This window comes from Urocitellus parryii, chromosome 6, assembly GCF_045843805.1.
Source record: "Urocitellus parryii isolate mUroPar1 chromosome 6, mUroPar1.hap1, whole genome shotgun sequence".
Classification (NCBI taxonomy): domain Eukaryota; kingdom Metazoa; phylum Chordata; class Mammalia; order Rodentia; family Sciuridae; genus Urocitellus; species Urocitellus parryii.
Genome location: NC_135536.1, coordinates 148,061,069 through 148,085,413, shown reverse-complemented (window position 1 = coordinate 148,085,413; position 24,345 = coordinate 148,061,069). Strand labels below are relative to the sequence as shown.

Below are 24,345 nucleotides of genomic sequence, written 5' to 3'. Positions count from 1 at the left end.
AAGAAGAGGTGTGTACCAGGAGGTACAATTACAATTGCCTGCAATGAACACAAGAGTTAACCAGTTAACTGAAGGGGTCAGGGAGCTGTAAGTAGCAGTCCTCACCTCACGTTCAGGTTCAGATGATGAATACAGATGTCACAGAGGAGAGGCCACTTCTGGTAGGAGGGCTGGGCTTGTAGCAGCCATGGGCAGCAGAGAAAGCACACCTTACTACTCTCATTCACTACCCAGTGAAAATGGTACAGGCTGCAGCTTGAAAGGTACTACTTTGTGCCTAAGTGTTCGACATGAATGGGAAAGGAGAGGTAAAAGAAAACAGGGTCCTCGTTCTAGGCATGACATCTCCAACTCTGCTTTTCCTCACCCCTACCCACCCTGTTCAGTTCTGCTGTCCACCTGGATCCTTTCTTCTTCCCGCCACTTGTGAGAAAATCCCCACACTCACCAACACTTTACACGCTCTCCTTTCCCACATGGGAACCAAGGCTCAGAGGAGATTGGCAGCCTTCCTGAGGTCAGAAAGTGAGAGGCAGCTTCCAGGCTAGGGCCTGGATACCCAGTGCGCAAGCCGGTGTTCCTCCACTACAAAGCTTCTCTGGTAAGGGGACTGGCTGAGATAGCATCTAGGACAGGAAGGGGAAACCCAAAGCAGCACTTCAGAGGGCTGTGGGAGGGGCCTCAGGCTGAGAAGTTATTTTCCCTGGCCCTGTGTCCCTTTCCTATGCACCACGGGTAAAATTCCTCCAGGCCAGTACGGCTGTCAGATAACTGCTCAGTGTTTGTAAGCTTTAAGAAACAAACTGATCAACAATCAGCTTTTCTTTTCTGCCATGGTTCAGTAAGTTTAAAAAGGAAGCAGGAGAAAGGAAAGAGAACTGACCTAGAATTGTCAACCTTTGATGTTGGCATCCAAGAATATTTTTAAAAAGAAGCATTTTAGGCAAACTAGGAAAACCACTATTTCAATGAAGAACCATTCTTTGAATAGAATAAATTCAGATTATAAAAACACATGAAGTTTTACACATTTTTAAAAAATAACTTTGCCTTGTACTAATAAAAATGGCATCATGTGGCCCCAGCTGTGGTACTTATAAGCTACTGCAGGCTAAGACCTATAAGCCACAGCTTGAAGATTGGAAAGAGAGAGAGAGAGAGAGAGAGAGAGAGAGAGAGAGAGAGAGAGAGAGAGAGAGAGAGAGAGAGAGAAAGGGAGTGTGAGAAGAGAAGGGAAAAGAGAATAAACACTCAGAGGTTCTCAAGACTTGGAAACAGGCGTAAAGTTCCACTGGATTTGAAAACCCCTCATCATGTGTAATCCAGGCTGTGCCTGTTCTTGAGCTAACATAACCAAACAGGAGAAGGGGCCAATTTAAAAATACCATAAATAAATGTAAACATCTGCAGCACAGGAAAATCATGTCATGCTAAACATGTTGTTTATGGTGCTATAGAACCGTCTGCAAAACTTAGTATTTCCTTTGTTTTATTTTTACTTTCATTTATTCATTTACGGTGCTGGGGATTGGACCCAGAACCTTGCACTTGCTAGGCAAGTGCTGTACCAGTAAGCTACGTCCCCAGTCCTTAGTATTTCCTTTAAAAGCATATCATGCCATTATCACTGCTAGTTATTAAATTTTTCTTTTATAATTTTAAGTTTTGAAAAATTCTCTAAAAATTTTTCAGGATTCAGGTCAATGTTAAAAAATATGAGACAAAAAAAACTAAGATAATTTTAAAAAGGATGACAACAAATATTTTCTTTATGAATGGTATGTTTCTAGAAATCATGGGAAAACCATTAGATTTGACTTAAAAGTAGTGAATTCAAGATACACAAATTCTAAATACCAAGTCTCACCAATCTAGAAACATGCTGAGAAAAAATAGATTAAAAACACAAAATATAAAACAACTAAAAATAACCATAATAAGGGCTGGGGTTGTGGCTCAGCGGTAGAGCACTTGCCTAGAACATGGGAGGCCTGGGTTCGATCCTCAGCACCACGTAAAAATCAATAAATAAAATAAAGGTATTGTGTCCAACTACAACTAAAAAAAAATTTAAAAAATAAGTATAATGAGAAAAAATAACTTTGCCTTGTACTACTAGGATTCTCTCACAAGGCAGTAGTCTGTGTGACCTATTTAAAGAAAACTGAAAAATTTTAAAAATTTCGTGATAAATATAAAAAAACAAAATATGAGTAGATGCATAGACCATGTCGTGTGTTTGGTTGTAAAGACTAAGAAATTTTAAAAGGACATTTTTTTTCTTCAAAATAATTTGCAGATTCAACATAAAATTTCCAAAGTTCATCTGAAAGAACAAACAGGCAATAACGACAACAAAAAAAATTTTGCAGAAGAGTACTAAAGACTTTACATCATTTAAGCAATATGGCACAGGTAGAAAGATAAGCAGAAGGATGGGTCAGAGTAGATAACCCAGAAATAAAACCTATACATTATAAGAAAATACCACAAATCAATCAAATAAAGAGGATGGTGTCAACTAAGTAGAAATTCTGATTATTTTTCTTTTTAAATCAGAGCTGTCTCACCTAAGTACATATACTAAAATAAATTCTACATGAATTTAAGACTTGAATAAAATTTTTGTTAAGACAAGTAACAAATTCATCTAGAAATTATAAACTACTATTTTTATTTTGATTATAAAAATAAATTTATGGGCAAATATTGAACTGGAAAAAATATTTGTAGTAAAAATGTTAATCCAAGAGCAAATAGCTTTCTAGTAAATAGCTATAGCTCAGTAAACTAAGACAAACTTTTGGGAAGACAACTTGGCAATATATGTAACTGGACCCTTAAATATATCTGTATCAATGACCCACTGATTCCACTTGTGGAAATAATCCCATATAATAAATACTCTGCACAAACATGTTTATCAGAGTTGAAAAAGTAATCTAAAAGTGCATTAAAGAACATTTAAGTAAACTATGTAGAATTTTTAAATGAAGTTTTAAAAAGTGTGTGTAATAATGCTTAAAAACATTTGTAATTTTTAATTTTTTAATACTGGGGGGCCTCTACGACTAAGCTACATTCCCAGTTGTTTTTATTTTGAGACTTGGCTCTCTTAAGTTGCTGAAGCTAAACTTGAACTTGTGTTTCTCCTGCCTCACCCTCCCAAGTTGCTGGAATTATAGGCTTGTACCACCACATCTGGCATATACAGAACTATATATGTGACTGGATATACATATGTTTCCGCCCCCATATATACATACACAAACATATGAATACACCACTGTTTAATGCTTTCAATTTGTTTTTTTTTAAATAGGGCATAAGACCCCAAATCAATAATATAGTATTAACACTCATTTTATAGTGTAATATTACAATTCCCAGAGCATCTTAATATCTTTTTCAACAAAATAAAGTCATAAGAGAAACAGTTATGAATTAAGTGTATATTAAAAAGTCTCATATTTAAAACATTGCAGGGCAATATTTTAAATGCAAATATAATAATGTAGTTTCCTAAGCTGGGTGAGCACAGCACAGACATTCTGGATAAAAGCACTTCAACGTTTCTACCTTCCACATACACCCTAACACTGCATTTTCTCTCTACATAATTCCCTGACAGTGTCCACAGAACCCAGGGGAACTTTCAGGGCTTTTCTCTCTGGTCATTAGAATGACAACAGCACGTGGCCTCACACCCTGACAGAAGTATGAGAGGAATGTGGGATGCAATGGCATGTGGTCAGCAGGACTGTGGAGTGGGGCAAAAAGCTCTGGGAGTACAATAGACAGCACAAAAGCCAGAGAGGAGGCAGGATGTGGACTGGATCTAATCTGATGCTTTACTCTTAAAATGCCCAGAGGCCAAACTCCTGCTCCCCAAGAATAGAGGTGGCAGATCTCTTTAGTTAGGTAACCAAGCCTGGGAAGATAAAGAGGACAGGCCTCAAAGTAAACCAAACCCATAGCACATAAGCATATTGCTTGTGTCAAGTACAAGACGATCTTTGGGTGACTGTCATTTACAGTGTTTGTAATAATGCTGAGAATCTGTTATAATGGTTTTGTCATCAGTAAGCTAAATGATGTATTGGAAATTTATTGTTTGTAAATAATACTGCTATGTTCAAGTTCACTTGATTACTGTACTTGTAAGTTTAATAGATTTGGTTTGAGACATTTTTTTTCCTATTATAAGCTTGCCTCCCAGACATCTTAAATGCTTAAAAATAAAATATATTAAACCTATAAATGTAGTTTAAAATGTTTAAGGAAAATTCAATCAATTAAAGTGAATCCAATGATCAGTCTTAATTTACATAAAAATAATTAGAACCATTAAGGGAATAACAAGTTTTCTAAACTAGAAAAGGAAATGAGCAGAATGTTTTTAAACACCATTAACAGCAGTTCTTTGGAAGGGTGGCATCCCCTCTTGGACATCACTGTCTACCATTTAGCCACTTCCACAGCCAGAGAAAGATGTAAACTGGGCTCCACTCTACAGCCACACCCATAGAAAACAGATGTGGTTGGCAAGGCAGGCCCCAGCCTCTCTGCAGCCCTCTCTCCCACTTAGAGATGGCACTTCTTCATCCCATCCTCCAGAAGAGATCCGGTGCTACAAGGCATTCCCAGTCACAGTTGTCCCTAAGGTTTCATGGAAAAACGGTTACTGATTTGGTACTTTTTCCCATGGACCACACAGCAAAACAATTTTAATCTCTTCTATTAGATACCTACTTTCTCCTGCTCAAACATTTTCTTTCCTGCCTGTGTCACCATCTCTCTTTTCTTCTCTCTCAGATCCAGTTTGGACCCTCAGTGTCATGCCCTCTTCAGCAGAACAAAAGGTCCACAGAAGGCCAGAGTGACCATCCACCCTGAGTCTACCATGTCAAAGGTAAAAGCCCAACAAAACTGGGCTGGGGTGGGAAGGAATAGGTCTCACTGCCAGGAAAATGAGATTTAAAATAAAATGACTGTCATAAGCCACTTGAATTCAAGAGAGAAATAAAGAGAGAAAGGCCATCAGAAGGGAACAGAAGCAGAGGTGCTTCAGTACTTTGCTTTAATTCTTCTTGCAATAAGTATGATCTTTAAACAAGGCTGGAGATGGCAAGGGCCTTCAAAACAACTACAAGGCCCACATGAATTTCTCCCACTGCAATGGCACCATTGTTAGAATGGTTTTCTAAGGAAGAAAAATGGACAGCTGTCAGGAAATGGAAGCCAGGGAATGTTTTCTCAGTTTTCAGAAAAGAGCAAAGAATAAGATTCTGGAAACTACAAACTTGGCAAATATGGCATCGATCCCTAACAAAATTCTAGGGCAGACTGTTAGACAAATGTTCAGTTGTGAAAGGAATAATATATGTATAGTATGTTCAATACAAAATGTGTTGGAAAATGATTAAGCACTCCTTCTTGGAAGTCCTTCTTGGAAGGGCTGGTATGACACTAAATCTGTATAAAGTTGCTATAGGAGGAAAGATAATCCCGTATCACTATTCCCTCATCTACTGTCAAAAGAACAGAATCCCTAGAAAGTCAAATCCACAGAGGAATACAAAAGCTAATAACAAGTAGCAGCCCTGCCAGGGAAATGTCTCCTTGTTCTAGAGATCTTCACTGAAGCCTCACTTGAAAGCCCAGTTCAAGGTGTATCCTGCACAGAGGTACCAAGGGGAATGAGGGAGCCTCAGCAACCAGTCAAAACTCTCCTCCACACCAGGTGCATTGGTCAAGACGGGCATCATCCTAAAGGCATACTGTTTCCCAAGGTGCTTCTTGTGGCACTGTGCACACGAGAATCACAGAGTTCAAATCCCACTTCCTCCACCCACCACACCCCAAATCCTCTCTGGCCTGCAATTGGCCTTCCAGATTGACAGGACTAAATGTCAACAGGTAGGAAAAGCCTAGAATACAATGTCTGGTGTTATTTTAGGAAAACCCCCAGAAGGAGTAACCAGATTTATGTAGTCCCCTCAACTCAAATTCTGAATTCTTTTATTCTGTGTGTGTGTGTGTGTGTGTGTGTGTGTGTTTTGCTAGGGATAAAACCTAGAACCTTGCACATGGTTGGCAAGCTTTCTACCACTGATCTATATCCCCAGTCCTAAAATCAGAAACTCTTGACTTAGATTCTCTTGGGTCATCATCTTTTCTTGACAGAAAAAAGGTAAAATATCAAACACTGAATAAAAAGAATTCTCTGAACAATATTTTGTGTTTCTATTCTTCCCATCTTGTAGCATGTACTGTAAAAACCAAAGCTGCCACAGCCACAGGTTTACGCTTACTTGTTCCCTGGCAAAGAAGGTGCTGACCAGTGATCAAGTCCGCCCTTTGCTGTCCCATCAATATTCTTGTTTTAATCAGATACTTTGAGTGAACATTTATGTAACAGGAAGATATTTGCTGGGACTGGAGTTGTAGCTTAGTGGTTGAGTGCTTGCCTCATATATGTGTGAGGCACTGGATTCAATTCTTAGCACCACATATAAATAAGCAAATAAAATAAAGGCCCTTCAACAACTAACTAACTAACGATATATATATATATATATATATATATAAAGATATTTGCAAAAAAGGAGAAAAAAATCCATCTATGTTATCGTATTTTTACTGGTGATTTCATTAACTATGTGTCTGGGGACAAATAAAGAGAAATGAAGTCACTTAAGGGAGATGCATTGCAGGATGTGCACCATTACATATACCTGAGAGGCAATTATTAGAAAATATTAAAATTTTGTAAAAGTATATGCATAAAAGAATGTGAACATGAGTGTCTTGGTCTGTTTAGGCAGCTATATCAAGATACCTAACCTGGATGAGCTCTGGGCAGCCAAGCCCCACAGCTCTGCCAAGCCCAGAGCCCAGCTATGGTAGTTGGTCCCTGCAGCTCTCCCAGGCTAGAATCACACACTGTAGCTCTACTGGTCTCAGGTGACAGGGAAACCCTAGTAGGGACTCTGTAGTGGCCTGCCTTTGTGGCAGCCTCTCTTTGCTGAGGGCCCCGACCCAAGGTCCTGGCTGCTTCATCCACAGAAATCTAGGCAGAGGGGGCAGCATTCCTGAAGCCCGTGTACTCCTGAGGCCTGCAGAGATGGCACTGCCTGAATGCCACCAAGGTTTACCACTCTGACCTCTGGAGGGGTGGCTAGTGCACAAGTGGGCCTACTGAGGTTGAACTGGGATGGTCCAAAGAACTGCCCTGGAATGCGGGGAGCAGAGCCTTGAGGCAGTACCACCAAGAACTCCTGGTATTCTCTCCTGAACATGGTTCTCAACACAAACATACTGAGAATTTTCCAAATATTTAAAGTCTACTTCCCTTTGAATTAAAAATTCTATCTTTAAATCATTGCTCTCTTCTCACATTTTACTATACACATTTAAGAGAAGTCAAGCTGCACCTTCAACACTTTGCTGAAAAATTTGCTTTGCTGAATCTACATTGCTCACAAACAAAACACCACGACAAACAATAATTCAGCCAAGTTCTTTGCCACTTTATAATAAAAATCACCTTTTCTCTGGTTTCCAAAAACATGTTCTTCTTTCTCCTACGAGACCTCGTAGTCCAGATTTCATCCTGATCTTGACCACGTGGATGTTCTCTAAGACAGAGACTTTTCTTCCCTTTTGAAGCCCTCACCATCCTTGACCATTAACAGTAATGTGGGCCTTTTCTAGTTTGTACCTCAAAACGTCTTTTGACGGCTACCCATTACCCAACTCCAAAGTAGTTTCTACTGTTTTAGGTACAGTTATGTACCAAGTCATGATGTTTCAGTCAATGATGGACCACAGGATTATAATGCAGCTGAAAAATCCCTATTGCCTAGTGATGTTGCAGCTGTTGTAACATCATAACAAGGCTTTACTCAAGAGTTTGTGGTGATTCTGGCAACAAACCTACAGTACTGTCAGTCACATGAAAGTTAAACATATAATTATATACAGTACACAGTTCCTGATAAGAAACAATGGTGCTATATTGGTTTATGTATTTACTATGCCATATTTTTACCTATTTTAGAATGTACTCTTATTCTATTGATATAAAAAGTTTACTGGAAAACTGTACAGAAGCAGCCTCCTACATCTTGTGTTCACTGTGTCTCTTGATTGCACCAGGAAGCCATTTCAAATGACTGACCTACCATCTAAGATTGTGTAAGTGCACTCTGTAATGTTCGCGCAATGTTGCCTAAGCACACATTTCTCAGATATATCCCCTTGTTATGTGACACATGGGGCATATAGCAGTGACTTCACTTCTGGTACTAATTTCTTAGTCCATTCAGACTGTATAACAAAATACCACAGACTAGGTAGTTTATAAGCAACAGAAATTTATCTCTCATAGTTCTGGAGGTGGAGAAGTCCAAGATCAAGGTCCTGGCAGATTTGGTATCTGGTAAGGGCCAACTTTCTCACAGATGATGCCTCTTGTTCTGTGCTTACATGGCAAAGGAGGTAAGAAAGCTCTCTGGGGCCTCTTTTATAATGGCACTAATCTCATCCATGAGGGCTCTGCCCGTATGCCCCAGTTACCTCCCAAAAGACCCTACCTTCTAATACTATCACTTCAGGGGTCAAGATGTGAATTTTGGGGACATAAACATTCAAGCCATAGCAATATAAAACATTTATATAGAACTCCTTCAAATGCTTTTTAAAAAATATTTTAAGTTATAGATGGACATAATATCTTTATTTCATTTATTTATTCATTATGTGGTGCCGAAGATGGAACCTAGTGCCTCACATGTGCTAGGTAAGCTCTGCCACTGAGTTACAACTCCAGCCCCTTTCCGATGTTTTTTGAAAGCAACAATTTAACTTTAATCCACAGTTATATTTCACAGTTATATTTCAGAATGTTTTAGATAAAACCTATTAGATAAAAGAAATACAGCATGTTTGTTACCTAATGCTAAATACAATCTTAATTGGAAGAATTATTCCCATCGCAAATTCACTTTGGAGTGAGAAAACAATGGATTGATATGTTCATTAAATATATGAAAACGGGTAGGTACTAGATCATAGATAATGAAATTAAAATGTAATGATTTTTGGCTCATCGGTAGGGTTTCAGCTGGAATAGTTGGCTGAAATTAAGTACAAAAAGATGAAGTAAGGACGAGATCAATTTTAGGACTGTCTCTGTGAAGGGAACATGGTGCATTATTGGTACTATAATGATCATCTGAATAGGTCTCAATGTATTATTTCATACTTTCAATTAGAAGCCATGAAAAAACAAAGCCAGTTTCATGAAAGTGAGTCTTGAAGAAAGGCGTCCCCAAAGCCATAATCTTCCCAAACACTGGCTAAAGCACACAGCCATGGGCATAAGGACCTGACTCTCTCTTCTATTTTTAATTACGTATGACAGCAAAGTCCCAAATCCTTATTTTATGTCTTGTACTTAAATTATCCCTTTCCTCTCGCAATTTAAGGTCATTCTCTTTTTTTCCATTCTCAATTATTAAGAAAATTCACCATTCTCCCTCCATCAGAACGACCAGTTATTCTCTAATTTAAGTTCCATTGTTTCCTCGCTGTTGTCTCTGGGACTTTTGTCAGTATTCCTCACCCTGCCACCATGAGGGCAGCTCCTGGCACAGGTGACAGTGAGAGGGGCCCAGGTGGCGGGAGGCTTCCTGACACAGGGTCCAGGCCTCACCATCTGTATGACTGCAGGCAATCTATGGAAGTCCTCAACCTTTTCTTCAGTAAAATGGAAACAGCCATGTCTACACCGTCACAGTTTTGCTGTAAGGTTTAAAGCCACTCTGCATTTGAAGTTCAATAATCACAATGAGGATATCAGTTTTATTTTTTTCCTCCTAATCAAGGTATTCATGTCTAAGGAAAAATCATACAAAGATCCAACAACCTCCATTAAAAAACAAAACAAAACAAGAAACACCAAATCATTATCTGATAACAGAAAGTTCCGATAAGTTGATTCATTTATTCAAAAAATATGTTTTAACTACTCTGTGCCAAACACTTGTTGGTACTGAGGATACAGCAACGAGAAGACAAAATTCCCAGTTCTTCTGGAGCTTCCATTCTAATAAAACACAGTCAGTAAAATAAATCCAACTTGAGTGGGATGGGAGGCCTGGCAGTTCCAAGCACAAGAATGACAGCATAGCTAACCTTTTGACAGGGTCCCTTGACTCTCTGAAGTGTGTGTTAGGAAAGGACTATGAACACAGATGCTCCTAAGAAGCTACTGCAACAATCCAGGTCAAGACGATGACAAATTAGATAAGGGTACACCATGTGTAGGTGATAAGCAGTCACAAATTGGGTCTACACTACAGTGTGCCAGAAGCTGAGTGGACTAGAAACTGGCTGAGCACGAAGGAAGAGTCAAGGAAGAGCCCAGGTTTTCTGGCCTGAGCAACTTACTAGCTGTGTAACCTGCACATGACCTAATTTCTGGTTCTGAGAACTAGCTGGGTGTTGAATGTCTATAAAGCACACAGCCCAATGCCTGGCACAGTGGGCCCTCCAGTAACGCTCAAGTACAAATCATAAACTCTGTGAATTGTCTGCTGTGTGCCCAGCTCTCAGTCTATTAGGTCCAGAAATACAAGCATGTGGAAGAGGTGTAATCCAGCCTCCTGGAGTGGGGATCGAGTGGGAGAGAAATATTTCTGTATGGTACAGGGTCGAACAAGGGCCACAGGAATGTGCAGAAGAGTTAGAAGTCAGGGGGGAAGGGTGTGAGTCATCACATGGGCGGGATCTAGGAGGGCTGCTTACAGGAGGTGGCAGAGTTGCCTTGTTGGGAGGAAAACCCCTGAGAACTCTCATAGCTGTGAAAAGACTGTAGAAAAGGACAGCATGTTCAGGGAGCACTTGTCTGACACTGAATGATGGTGGTTTATTATTTTTGAAGACAATGATACTGTCTGTGTCTCCTCTATGCACCACATCCTGAGATGCAGGCACCATATCCTGAGGATCACAATGTGTACTCGGTTTCTTGTAAATGTTTCTCAAAACATAGTTGTTATTTGGTTTGACTGTTCTTGCTTTCACAATTATAATTTGGTTCAGTCAACTCTAGTCAGCAATGTAACATCACATTATACATCTCCAAAGCAAAATCCTGCAAAAGTACAGTTGCCTGAGGGTGGAAGGGAGGGGTCCCAATCCACACCCCTTGGGCTTTATCTTTCCATAGATTCCAAGGAACACAGAAGCTTCTGGTGAATTCTTCCATGATCCACAGCAGTGAGCAAGTGTCACTTCTAATAACATTACTCAGTTGGTGATACGTTTGCATGGTGGTCAATCATGATCCAGATCTTTTCATACTGTCCATATACTTAGTATCTGCCTATAAATCTACAGCTAATTTCATTTTCTTAGTAAGATGATATAAAAGGACTACAACATCTAATACAGAAACATAAGCCATGAATTTCTGTATTCATGGCATCAACCCTGAAAACAATTCAATTTCTATGAGTTGGAAGGTAGGAGGGAAATTCAGATATGAAATGAAATTGGTGACAATGACACATTTGGTTTTTATAATTTGAGTCATGGAGATCTTGGAAAATTTATTATGTGAAAAAAATAGAAAATGAGAAACAGTAATAGTTCATGGAGAAACACAATTATTATGGGGGGGGGGCCACAGGTACCTGGGATTAAACTCAGGAATACTTAGTCACTGAGCCACACCCCAGCCCTTTTTTTTATATTTTTATTTGAGACAGGGTCTCAGTAAATTGCTGAGGCTGGCCTCAAACTTGCAATTCTGCCTCAACCTCCCAAATTGCTGGGATTACAGGTGTGAACCACCACATCCAGCAGAAACAAAATTCTTAATTCTTTTCCACTGAAAGAAATGCAATTAATTTTTTTCACTGTATTCTTTTCTTTTGATGCTTATTTGAACATTACAGATTCAACTGCTTGAGAAAACACAAGTACACTTGATGCCATTAGTTTGTATTCTGTTCTAACTATGGTGCTGATGGAGAAAAAAATCATTAGCAAACTAAAGGTAAAATAAACTCAGTGTGGACCTCAGTCAATGGTCAGGCTGTATTTTATTTTATATTCTTTTCTTTTTTGGTACCAGGGGTTAAACCCAGAGGGGCTTAACCACTGAGCCATAACCCCAGTCCTTTTTAATTTTTTTTTAAAGAATATTTTTTTTAAAGAGAGAGTGAGAGAGGGAGAGAGAGAGAGAATTTTAATATTTATTATTTATCGCCAGACACAACATCTTTGTTTGTATGTGGTGCTGAGAATCGAACCCAGGCCGCACGAATGCCAGGTGATCGCACTACTGCTTGAGCCACATCCCCAGCCCAATTTTTTTTTTATTTTAAGACACAGTCTAGCTGAGTTACTTAGAGCCTCACTAAGTTGCTGAGGCTATCTCTGAACTTGTGTGCAATCCTACTGCCTCAGCCTCCCAAGCCACTGGGTTTACAGATGTGCACCACCGTGCCCAGCTCACACTGCATTTTTTTAAAATATAATTTTTAGTTGTAGATGACATGATAAAGGTATCATTTATTTTATGTGGTGCTGAGGATCAAGCCCAGTGCCTCACACATGGTAGGCAAGCACTCTGCCACTGAGCTACAGCCCCAGCCCCTCATGCTGCATTTTAAAAGGAAATTTTCTATTAAGTCACAACACTCAGTCCTCATCCCATTTACAAACATCTTTAATAACTAATCAGGAATGAGAAATAATTTTTTATTTTTTCTTTCTTTCTTTTTTTTTTTTTTTTTTTTTTTTGCCATAAATGAGTTCTGTTAGGACAGAATTCCTTTTCTTAATAAATTGCACTAAGGTATCATTTGCCTGGCCCTGAAGGGATTGGTTTGACCCAAAGGAAACAGATAAGAACTACAGAAAGTAGAAACCAACAATTTAGCAAGTCAACATCTCAGTTGTCATATGCCATGAACTTCTAAAGGAAAAAACAATTGTCAACCACATTTAAGGAGATGCAGGCCAGGTTTTGACCTATGTGATTACAGGCAAGCCTGGCCCCTGTAAACAAAGCACACCAGCCAGGCCTCTTCAGGCTCCTTTCTCACTCTTCTGCCAGCTCTATCTACTTAGTGGCTTTTGGCTCAGAGAAGGTGGAGCCTGAATGAAGCAAAGTTTTCCAAATAGCCTACGTATCATCTTTTTCCAAGCTCTATATGAAATTCTAGATGAAAATTTTCCAAAGGCACAAACCATGCATGCCACAAATTTATTCAATTTTCCTATATGGTAAAATGTACTTACAATATTATGTAATATTTATCTAGAAAGGTCTTCTTGTTGCTTGGTAAATCAGCAGGTCAAAATTAAAACCTTAACTCATGAAGAAATTAGCAAATATTTAATATTTTAATACATTTTCTATTTTTCCAAGTGTCAAAATATTTTTTAAAAAATCAGAAAACTTTCCTTCACATTTTTCAAGATAGTTGTGCTTCCTTTTTCAGAAATTAAGGCAGAACTGCCAATGAAAAGCAGCAATCTATGTAGATCAAAGCAGTGAGAAATTCCTTTACGGCATGGTAATTTAAAAATCCAAATAAAATGTATTTACAGTAGAAAACCTGAAGACAAAATACCATACTCATACAAAACAAGCAACAGAGTTGGGAAATAGAAGTGCCCAGGGGCAGCCCCATTATCAATTCTTTGACCTCTTCCAGCTAGATATGAGGCCTAAAAATAACACAAGCTGATTTCACAAGAACAGAACTCAACCAGGCTTTAGGGCCTGAAGTCCTGGATCAGTGAATGTGTTTGGATAAAGGAGGGAAAGCAGGGGCACAGTGGTAGAAAAGGAGGTGAGGGGAGGCCTACTGGCCACAATTAGGGCTCTGAATTTTGTTCTAAATGTTCAGAAGCCACTGGAAGATGATCAGCAGAAAAATGTCAGAATCATATTTACACATTAAAAGAATTACTCAGCAGTATTGTAAAGTAAGACCAAGTAGAGGCAGGGAAAGCAACTTCTGGCAGCAGATGACTTGGACCATGCAGGTGGTGAGAAAGATCAGATATGTGATATGGTTATAGAAGAAAGCCAACAGGAGTTGCTCATCAGTCACATGCAAGATGCAAGAGGAAGCCAAAGTCAAATTTCTACCTCTTTTCACTATAAATAAACTGCAGATTCCATAAATTAGGAAGAACCATTCAAATGAAAAATAGGTATGGGCTATAAACAATTTTTAAAAAGCAAGAAACATTTGCAAATGGTAACAAAAGATTTCAACATCTCTAGTAATGACAGAAATGCAAATTGAGAAAAACAAACAAACAAACCAGGAAGCTTTCCCCCATGTGATTAGAAAACAAATTTAAAAATAATTATAGGGGGCTGAATAGTATCCTTCAAATTCTTGTCCACCTAGAACTTCAGGATGTCCTTATTTGCACACAGGGTCTTTGTAGATATAATTACAGTAGCCACCTCTCTCCTTCACCTGTGGTTTTGCTTTCTTCAGTTTCAGTTACTGGCTGTTTTATTCAGCTTTTTCATTACTATAACCAAAAGACCTGACAAGAATAATTAGAGGAGGAGAAGTTTATTTGGGGGCTTAGTCCATAGATGGCCAATTCCATTGTTCTGGGCCCAAAATAAAGTGGAACATCATGGCGGAAGGGTGTGGAGGAAGAAAGCAGCTCAGGACAGAGCAACAAATAAGCAGACATGGGCAGGGGAGCGTTCTGCTCACCAGAGACAATAGAAACCTCAAAGGCATATCCCCAGTGACCCAACTCTTCTAGTCACACCCGACCTGCCTAAGGTTATCACTCAGTTAATCCCAACCAGTGGATTAATAATACTGATTAGTTCAAGACTCTTAAAACCTAATTATTTCACCTCTAAACTTTCTTGAATTGTCTCACACATGAGTTTGGGGTGGTGGTGGGGAAGGGACACTTCATATCTAAACTATAACACAAGCAGCCAACAGTGATCAGGAAATATTAAATAGAAAATTCTAGAAATAAACTAGTCATAATCTTAAACTGAATACTATTCTGAGTAGTATGCTGAAATCCTGAGCTATCATGTTCTATCTTACCAGGACATGAAAATCATCCCTTTGTCCAACATATCCACCATATATATCCTATCTATCTGATAGTCATTAGTAACCATCTAGATTACCACATCAATTGTCATGGGCTCTTGGTGTTTGTGTTCAAGTAACCCTTATTGTACTTAATAATGGCCCCAAAGTGCTGAGAAGCAATGCTGACAATTTCAATATGCCAAAGAAGCTGTAAAGTGCTTCCTTTAAGTGAAAATTCTCAATAAAGAAAAAAGAATTGAATACTGAGGTTGCTAAGATCTATAATAAACAATCTTCTGTTCATGAAATTGTGAAAAAAGAATAAAAAGAAATTCATAGTTTTGCTGTTGCATCTCAAATAGCTTAAAATTATGGCCACAGAGTTATTAAGACAGAGAGGGTCTGGTACTATCCGTAGTGTCAGGCACCCACAAGGAGTCTTAGAATATGTTCCCTGTGGACTAGTCCGCAAAGAGTGGACTAGTAATTAAGATGAGGTCATACTGGATTAGAATGCACTCTAAACCCAATGACTGGTGTCTTATAAGAAGAGGAGAGGACCTACAGAGATAGACAGGGAAGAAGGCCACATAAAGAACGATGCAAAGATTGACATGCTGCAACTATGAGCTAAGAAACTCCAAGAATGACCAGCAGAGACAGTGAAGGATTCTTCCCTAGACCCTTGACTTCTGGCTTCCAAAACTGTGAAAAGAATAACATTTGTGGTTCTTCATAACAGCAGCCTTAGAAAACAAATACAATAATAGGCAGTGTTACCAAGAGTGTGGGAAGTAGCCATCACTCTCATGCCTGTTGGAAGAACCATAAATTAGTAGCTTAGCCTTTGGGAAAGATGATCAGGAGATGCTGACCACAATTTAATTGACCAGATCTCTGACTCAACAATTACAATCTTAGGGGTTTATTCTAAGAAAATAAGAAATATGTACAAAGACTAAAAGGAAGAATAAAAAATTTAAAATTAGTCATATAAACTATATATGGTATGAATTTATAATCAAGTACTATGTAGTTATTAAAAATGATCTTTGATTAAAGGATAGGTTGGCAGTTTCTTTCAAAACAAAACATACTCCTTAGCACAGGTCCAATCATTGCACTCTTTAGTATTTACAATAATGAGTTGAAAACATGTGAACACCAAAACCTGGACATGCATGTTTAGAGTCACTTTATTCATAACTGCCAAATTTGGAAACAACCAAGATATCCTCCAACAGTGAAAGAATAGACAAACTGTAATACAATTTACTCACCACAATTTAGAATATTATTCAGCAATAAAAAAATGAGCTATCAGCCACAAAAAGGCATATTACTAAATGAAGTGTCTATGTAGATAGGATACATGTTATATGATTCCAACTGTATGACATTCTGGAAAAGATAAAAACACAAAGACAGTGAAAAGTGACAAGGGTTTGGGGGAGCTAGAGCACAGAGGATTTTTAGGGCAGAGAAACTACTCTGTATGATAGATACTCTATTGGCCATTGTACATTTGTCCAAACCCACAGAATGTACACCAAAGCAAAACCTAATGTAAGCCATGAACTTTGGATGATAATGATATGTCAATGTGGATTTGTCCATTGTCAAAACTGTACCACTTTGGTGCAAATGCTGGTAATGGGGGAGTCTGTGCCTATATGGGGGCAGAAGGTATATATGTATTTTATGATTGATTTTGCTGTGAACCTAAATCTGTTCTAAAAATATTATGGTTTGGATCTAGAATGTCCTCCATGTGTAAACTCACATGGTGAAGGCTGTTCCCCAAATGTGGGAGTTTTCAGAGGTGGGGCACTTGGGAAGTGATTGGATCTGAAGGCTCTCATCTCAGTGATGGATTAATCCATTGAGGGATTCATAATTTGAATGGACTATTTAGATATCATAAGATAAAAGCACAGAAAATAGAAAATGCTAACACTGAATGCTGGGATTACATACAACTTTTATGTTTTCCTTTGTGATTTCTTGTATTCTCCAGAATCTCTATGATAAACATGTATAATTTTGTGATCAGGAACACACAGATAATGTAATTTAAAATGCAAAATAATATAAATGCAAAAGTCTGAAAACCCTAAGAATATTAATGTGAGAAATAACAAATCCCTTCAACTGAGCTCCCGATGTGGTCTGTGTTGTTTTAACCCACCCATCACATTCATGTTCATGACCTTTGTAACCTACATTCCTCCCAAACTTCCCCTGGGTTCCCTCAACCTCCTCTTTTATCAGGCAACCTGCTTACTCATGCAGGGATGCTGAAATTCATCTCATATGAACACCCTCCCTTTCCCCTGCTTGCATAACAAAAGTTTCCCAGAATTTTTACCCACCAGTTCCTTCATTCCTTTTGTGATTTGCTGATAAAAAAAAAAAGAGAGAGAGACAGAGACAGAGAGAGAGAGCGAGCTGAAAACAAAGTGTTCTTGAAAACTAAAAATATGGGAGCAGAAGGGGGTAAAATCAATATAAATTTGGACGATAAAGTTGAGAAATTATCTCATCAAGCAGAGAAAAAGGACAAAGAGGGAAGAGGAAGAAATGGGAGATAAAAAAGGGAAAGAAATCAGGTGCCCATCACAACGAATTTAAGTAGAGCTGCTTCTTAACAGCGAAGTACAGAGAAGGTCCCACAAACTTCCAAAGACAGGGAGGAACAGAAGCATATATAAAAGACAGAGGATAGGGACACCTCTGAAACTACTGACAACCTTGGAAACAAAAAGACAATTAGTGATGCCACAATATTAGGAGAAACCAATTTCCAATCTAAATTCTAAAGCCAACCATGCTATCAACCGTTCCAGTAGCTTAAAGATGTTCTCAAACATCAATGTACCTCCCTTGATGCCACAACAGCCACTGTTAATGGCCAGCCCTCAGCCTCTCCCATTCTTTCTTGACAACAAGTCCCAGTTTTATTCAGATACTAAGCCATCATCTGTTTTGAAGGAGGCAGGGTACCAGCCCCAACAGGGTTGCTACAGTTTGGAACTGGAATGTCCCCCAAATCTCATGTGCTGAAAGCATGGTCCCCATTACAGCAAGGTTCGGAGGTGGTGTGGCTTTTAGGCAACGATTGGATCCTGGAGACTCTGACCTCATCAGTGGAATATTCATGGACTGATCCAGTGATAGCTGAATGGACAACAGGAGGGACCTAGTTGAAGGAGGCAGGTCACTGGGGGCCTGCCCTGGAAGGGTTTCTTTTCTCCCTAGCCACTTTGCCCCCACCCTCCTTTTCTCTCTCTGCTTCCAGCTGTCATGATCTGAGTAGCTTCCCTCCATGCCCATTGCCATGATATTTCTACCTTGGAGCCAGCTGACTATGGACTAGAATCCTCTGTAACCATGAGCCAAAATAAACTTTTCTCCTCTAAGTTGGACTTGTCAGGTATTTTAGTCACAGTGATGAAAAATTAACGGAAAAAGGGTGAATCCTTGGCAGAAGCCAGTTACAGTAAGTCCATTCCCTTGGCCTGAGATGTAAAGGAAAGATGGTTAGGAGGTTTTAAGAAAAGGATCTCTTGGCTTTTAAAAAGAGGCTCAGCAGGCAAAATGGTTCCTTTTTACTTACAGATATTGTCTTCAATAGGACACCTTCAACATGAGGGTCACCTTGCAGGTATCCCATGAGGCCAAATCCTTACACTTAAGGCTCAAAGAGGTGATAGCTGGGAAAAACCTGAGTCCATGAAGATATCACCAAGCCTACACCACTATAGCCACTCTCACTCCAGACCTATCAGATATAATAATAAATGTCCTTTCTGTTTAGGTTACTTTTATTTGGCTATTACCTGAATATGATGCATATCCTTCTTGGAAAGCTAATGGACCCAAGAAATAGAAAAGGTTAAGGGAGGGCTGGGGGTGTGGCTCAAGCAGTAGCGCACTCGCCTGGCATGCGTGCCACCCAGGTTCGATCCTCAGCACCACATACCAACAAAGATGTTGTGTCCGCTGAAAACTAAAAAATAAATATTAAAAATTCTCTCTCACTCTCTCTCCTCTCTCACTCTCTCTTAAAAAAAAAAAAAAAAAAAGGTTAAGGGAACTCCTGCAATAACTGTGAGGGTCACCTGAAGAAAACAGCTGTGCAAAAGCCCAGGAAGCATCCACACTGGAGCCTGACTACAATGAGGCTTCAGGATGGAACCCAGGAAAGACAATAGACTTTAAAAGTGTGTAGCTATGAAAAATATCAAGCAGGAGGCTTCTGCAATCTTCTTAAAGAGTTTAAGAAGACATAATAACAGATAAAGAATTTAAGAAGGCATAATAATGGGCACATAATAACATAGTAGCAGGTAAATACAAAACTAAGCAAATGAAAAAACGAGGTCATTTTTTAAAAATGAGGCTAATTTGGAAAAAGTATTTAACAATGATTATTCAAGATACTCTAGAAAAATTAAAATCTGCACAAGAAAGGAAAAGCACACTACTTGGCTCAGCAATGAATAGCACTTACACAGTCAGAATAATATTAACAGGAAAATCTCAAGAAACCCTCCTTTCTGCATCCTCTGGCAAAAGCAAAGCCAGAGGATGGGAAGAAGAATTGGGAAAGAAAAGGAAAAGGGAGGGAGAGCCCCGTGTAACAGTGATTCTCTCTCATCTTCCATAAGAGGAAATCAGTGGTAATATTAAGGTAGAAAAACCAAGAGATCACTTAAATAAGCACCTCATTTTACACTATGGAAGTCAATTGCAAAGAAAAAGTTGAAGATTGAAGAAACTTAAATCTTGTCATACTGTATGACCTATTAAACTATATGAATACATTCCCGGGTATAATAAAGCATCTGAGTGGACTTTGTTCCAGGTTTCTGGCATGAAGCTTCTAAAACCCTTGTTATTTCCTGAGTGATCAGAGCATCTTTGTTATGCTAATGAGCGGCTCCTGTCCCTACCTAGAATCAGGATGGAGACTGGTCACCAGAAAGAGCAACTATATATGATTACAGGATTGGGACTTACAGCTGACTGACCTTCAGGGAGCAGAGTGGGGCTGGAGATGGAGTTCAATCATATGGCCAGTGATTCTGCTCTAATGATTCTGCTCTAATGAAGCCCCAATATAAACTTCAGATATGAAAGCACAGTAGAACTTTCTGGTTGGTGAACTCATGGAAAGGTGGGGTCCTGCAGCACTACTGGTATCCAGCAATGGGCACCATGGCTGGAGGCTTTGCTCCTGCCAGAGGATGCAGAAAGGAAGGTTTCTTGAGATTTTCCTATTAGAATGTTATCCCAGAATGTAAGAGGATTTCTGTCTCAGAAGACTGTCAACGTGGATGGTCATTTAGTTCCACTTTCTTCAAAACAAATGTCTAGTGGTTTCCCTATGGTGGGAGTTAACCAAAGATAACATGGAAAAATGCATCATTTGTCCTTCACTTTCCAGGCACCCCTTTCTCCCATCCTGGAGGCATCTCAGCACCTGTGGGAGCCAAACACACTGGGCAACCCCTCTCCAGGTCTGCTCTCTCTTTTTCCCTCCAAAAATCTCCCTTCCTGTGTCATTCTGTTGCCCTTTAAACATCAAAGAGTTGGTTTCAGTTATCTGGTAGCAGGAATATGAAAATTAATTCATACAAAAAATAAATGACTGCTTGACACAGACAATACTCTTTAAAAAACTGATTACTTTAAAAAGGATATGTCAATGTGATAATCCAGAAAGAAGAAATTCTGATGCTTTTCAAATCAATTTATAGACAAACTGCTTATGAGTCAAGAACAAAGCGAGCTTCCCTGCTGCCTGTGTCCTCAGTCCTCTGCAGCTTGGGGAGCAAAAATGGTCTTCCACTGTGAGGAATCCTCCTGCTACTTGTAGAACCAGGGCTCCCTGGCAACACCAACTCTCACACTAGGCTCACACAGGCTCTGAGGGGAGCTGAGCATCCTGCCCCTCCCCATGCCACCTCACAGCATGTCTATTCTCACTTGTGGGAAACTGCAGATGAGAATCCATATCCCTGAGGAATGGGCTAAGTCCTTCCAGGGCTTCACATGGAATCCATTCATCAGTTAAACTGCGAGAGACAGAGGTGGGAAATTAATTTAGTTCTTTCAGTATTCTTTAAGTCTTTGTTGCTAATTAATCTCAGTCCAAGCAGACTTTCCAGAATGATCCAGATGTATACTCCACAAAGGACTGGGATATCTGCATCAAAAATCAGAAAACATTCTAAAAGGCAACGTGATATTTGTTTATTTGTACTACCAAAAGCCACTGGAGAAAACGCCTTATCTGGAAAAACAATTTGAACTTTCACTCACCTTCCCAAATCTAAATTGACATCTAATACCCATTTTCCTTGGAAAACAATAGCAGGCAGTAGAAACAGAACCTTCTATGCTAAGAAATGTTATAGGAACTTGAGAATAAAATAAATACAATACCCAGTTTCTATGTACACTCGCTTTCTCCTTTAGCATCAAAGTGTGTTTGTATTTTTAAATACTTAAGTGGAAACAGTGACTTTACTATGTTCCCTCCACCCAAGTTCATTGCTACAATACCTGAAACTTTGCCAAAGTGTTTGGCCTATCACTCTAGTCCTAAACACAGCCCTGTTTTGAACACTTTCACCACTCCCTTGACTTTTCCATTTCTCTTTTTTTTTTTTTTTTGGAGAGGTGTTGGAGATCAAACCCAGGGACTCAGGCAGGCTGGGCAAGCACTCAACTGCAGAGCCAGACACACCCCAAGCCAAACTTTCCATTTTAAAAAACAATTTCTGGCATCATGTTTATTTTTACATTTTGAATATGTTTATATAAAAGAGGGCATTTTAATTAAGTTATGCAAGTTGAAACTATGTTTACTACCTGAATGTGGGTGATTCTATAATACTTCATTAAAGTTGAAAATAATTCCATTTGTGATAGAGCTCTAATAACTCTCTACTAATGATATGCGTGACAAAAAGCAAGTATTTATGAATCAGTCTGTATAATTACTGAGATGCATAATGACTAACATCAACCTTTTTAAAATAACTTTGACCATAGAATTGTCACCTTCTCTCCCTAAAATTATACACTATGAACACGGAGATTCATGACACAGACATGAAATATATATGATTGAACACATGTACTAAAAGAGAATAAAAGATTACCTGAGGTCAATTAAACAAGCCACAGGCCCTCACAGGGAGAGGAGAGCACACAGCCCCAGGGTAAGGGAGCCATCTGAGATCACAGGATGCCCCTGTACTGGTCACTAGCTGGTACCTTCAGCTCCAAACTACTCTATTCAGCTTTCAGAGCATGGGAGGCAATAAACTGTGCCACGATGACCTTGAGGCGAGTAGAGGCAAGTAAAGAATATGGTGAGCACAGGAAGTTACACAGTCCCTCTACGAACATTTACCTGTAGTGGTATCCCACAAAACTGCTTCATGAAGTCAAGCCAGCTGCTGCCTACTGCCACCGAGAGGCCATCTCAATGCCTCAGGCTCAGTGCCTCCACACAGCACACCAGCTCTGCTCAGTCACATAACTACATTCAAAACCCAGAGGCTGGCAGAGCTGAGCCGTAGTTTCTATCACAATTGTCTGCAGGACTGAGCGAGAAGTGGCAGGACCTGTTAGTAAATCTACCTGAGGAAGGAAAAGGCTGGAAACAGAATAAGGAGACACAGTCTCACAATTAAATCAAACCTTATAATTATTTTTCTTAACCATGCTTTCATCTGTTGACTCGACTACGACTCAGGCCCTGGGAATGAAAAATGCACCAGGCTCAATGTTATAGGTGCTATAGGGAAAGAGAAAGTTAAGGCCTGGTTTGGAGTGCTGGGGAGATTTACAATCCAATGAGGATGAAGATAAGTGTCTTATTCACTGGGGATGCTGCAACAAGATATCACAGACTAGGTGATTTAAACAACAGACATTTGTTACTAACAGTTCTAGAAGATTGGAAATCCAAAATCAAGGTTCTGGCAGGTTACTGGCAGATGCTCCAATACAGAGCAGTACTAGCAGGCAAAATGCTATGCAAACTCATGGCATGCATGGAGAACAGCCAAGCAGGCAGCAGGAAGTTCAGGAGATAGAGGAGAAAAAAAGGGAGAGAGTAGAATATAGAAGTCTTAAAAGACTGGATTAAATAGACTAGAACTTATTTTGTAATTGAGTCAAGTCAGTCAAGCAGGAAAGTGTTTAAACAGAGGAGTGGTATAATCAAATCTGGTTTTTTTGGGAAAAGCCTCGATACAAATATGGATGATTTAATTGTTGTGGGAGATATTAGAGGTGGAAAATTATTCTGATGAGGGGTTCATTATAAAGATCTGTGAACCTCTGGAAATAGTTGCAAAATCATGTGTGTGTGTGCATATGTGTACATGTGTTCACATACACACACTTGTTCTAGAAGGGGACCTGTGGTGTTTGTCAGATATCAAAGGGGTTCATAACTTCAAAAGGGTTAAGAACTACAGGGTTAATGTCAAGTGCGTAGAGATGGAGCAGAAGTGGCAAGTATGCAGTGAACAGGAAGAATTAATGACTGCAAAAATGCCTTTCTGGACCTTCAGTGAATAGTGAGTGAGAGAGGAGGAGGATCCAAAGATGACCACAAAGTTTCTAGCTGGGAAGTGCTAGGGGAGAGAAAAGGAGAGAGGAGAGAAATGCTATCATTACCCTCAGAATAAAGAAGTGATTTCACTTCAAAGAATGGAATATTTAACCTCTGAACTTACGTCACTTTTAACTGGAGATTTTCTTCTACTTTTATGGGCCAAAATATTTCTGCCTAAAGACAGAGATAAGATGAACTACAGAGGACCTTGCTTGCATATAAAAATAAAAAGCAGATGAGAAAACAATCTTCAAAGCCTTTCTCGCAGTGATTTCTCTCCCTGGGTAGGCCCAATTTTCCATATTCTCCTGGCATTAGGAACCCTCAGGGGGATGTATCTGCCTCTGTCACACCAGAGATGGAACTAAACAAACATGAGGAAAGTAAGTCAAAGATAATGAGCAAAACAGTATTCAAATTTTTAAATAAAAAACATTTTATGTGACTTGAAGATTTTTACAAATTAGGAATTTCACTCACCAGTATGGATTACCCCTTCAATGAACACAGTTTCTTCCTTTGTATCTTCATGTATCATGGGACAAATTTATACTTCTTTAGGAAACACTTGTTAGGCAGAGCCTTAAGGTT

The 24,345-nt window shown here is 39.3% G+C and overlaps 1 protein-coding gene across 5 annotated transcripts in view; it reads right to left on the bottom strand.

The window, feature by feature from the left end:
- Tjp1 (tight junction protein 1) overlaps positions 1-24,345 on the bottom strand; it is a 230,210-nt gene that overhangs the window by 146,943 nt on the left and 58,922 nt on the right. Inside the window, exon 1 of one of the 5 annotated variants that reach the window (XM_026406956.2) lies at positions 449-565. The exons of 2 other annotated variants lie outside the window; for them this stretch is intronic. In XM_026406956.2, the coding sequence (XP_026262741.1) occupies positions 449-478 (30 nt within the window). In that variant the 5' untranslated portion in view covers positions 479-565. Of the gene's footprint in view, positions 1-105; positions 137-448; positions 566-24,345 lie in introns of those variants that run through there. 2 more of the 5 variants (XM_026406958.2, XM_026406960.2) reach the window with 2 other exon arrangements.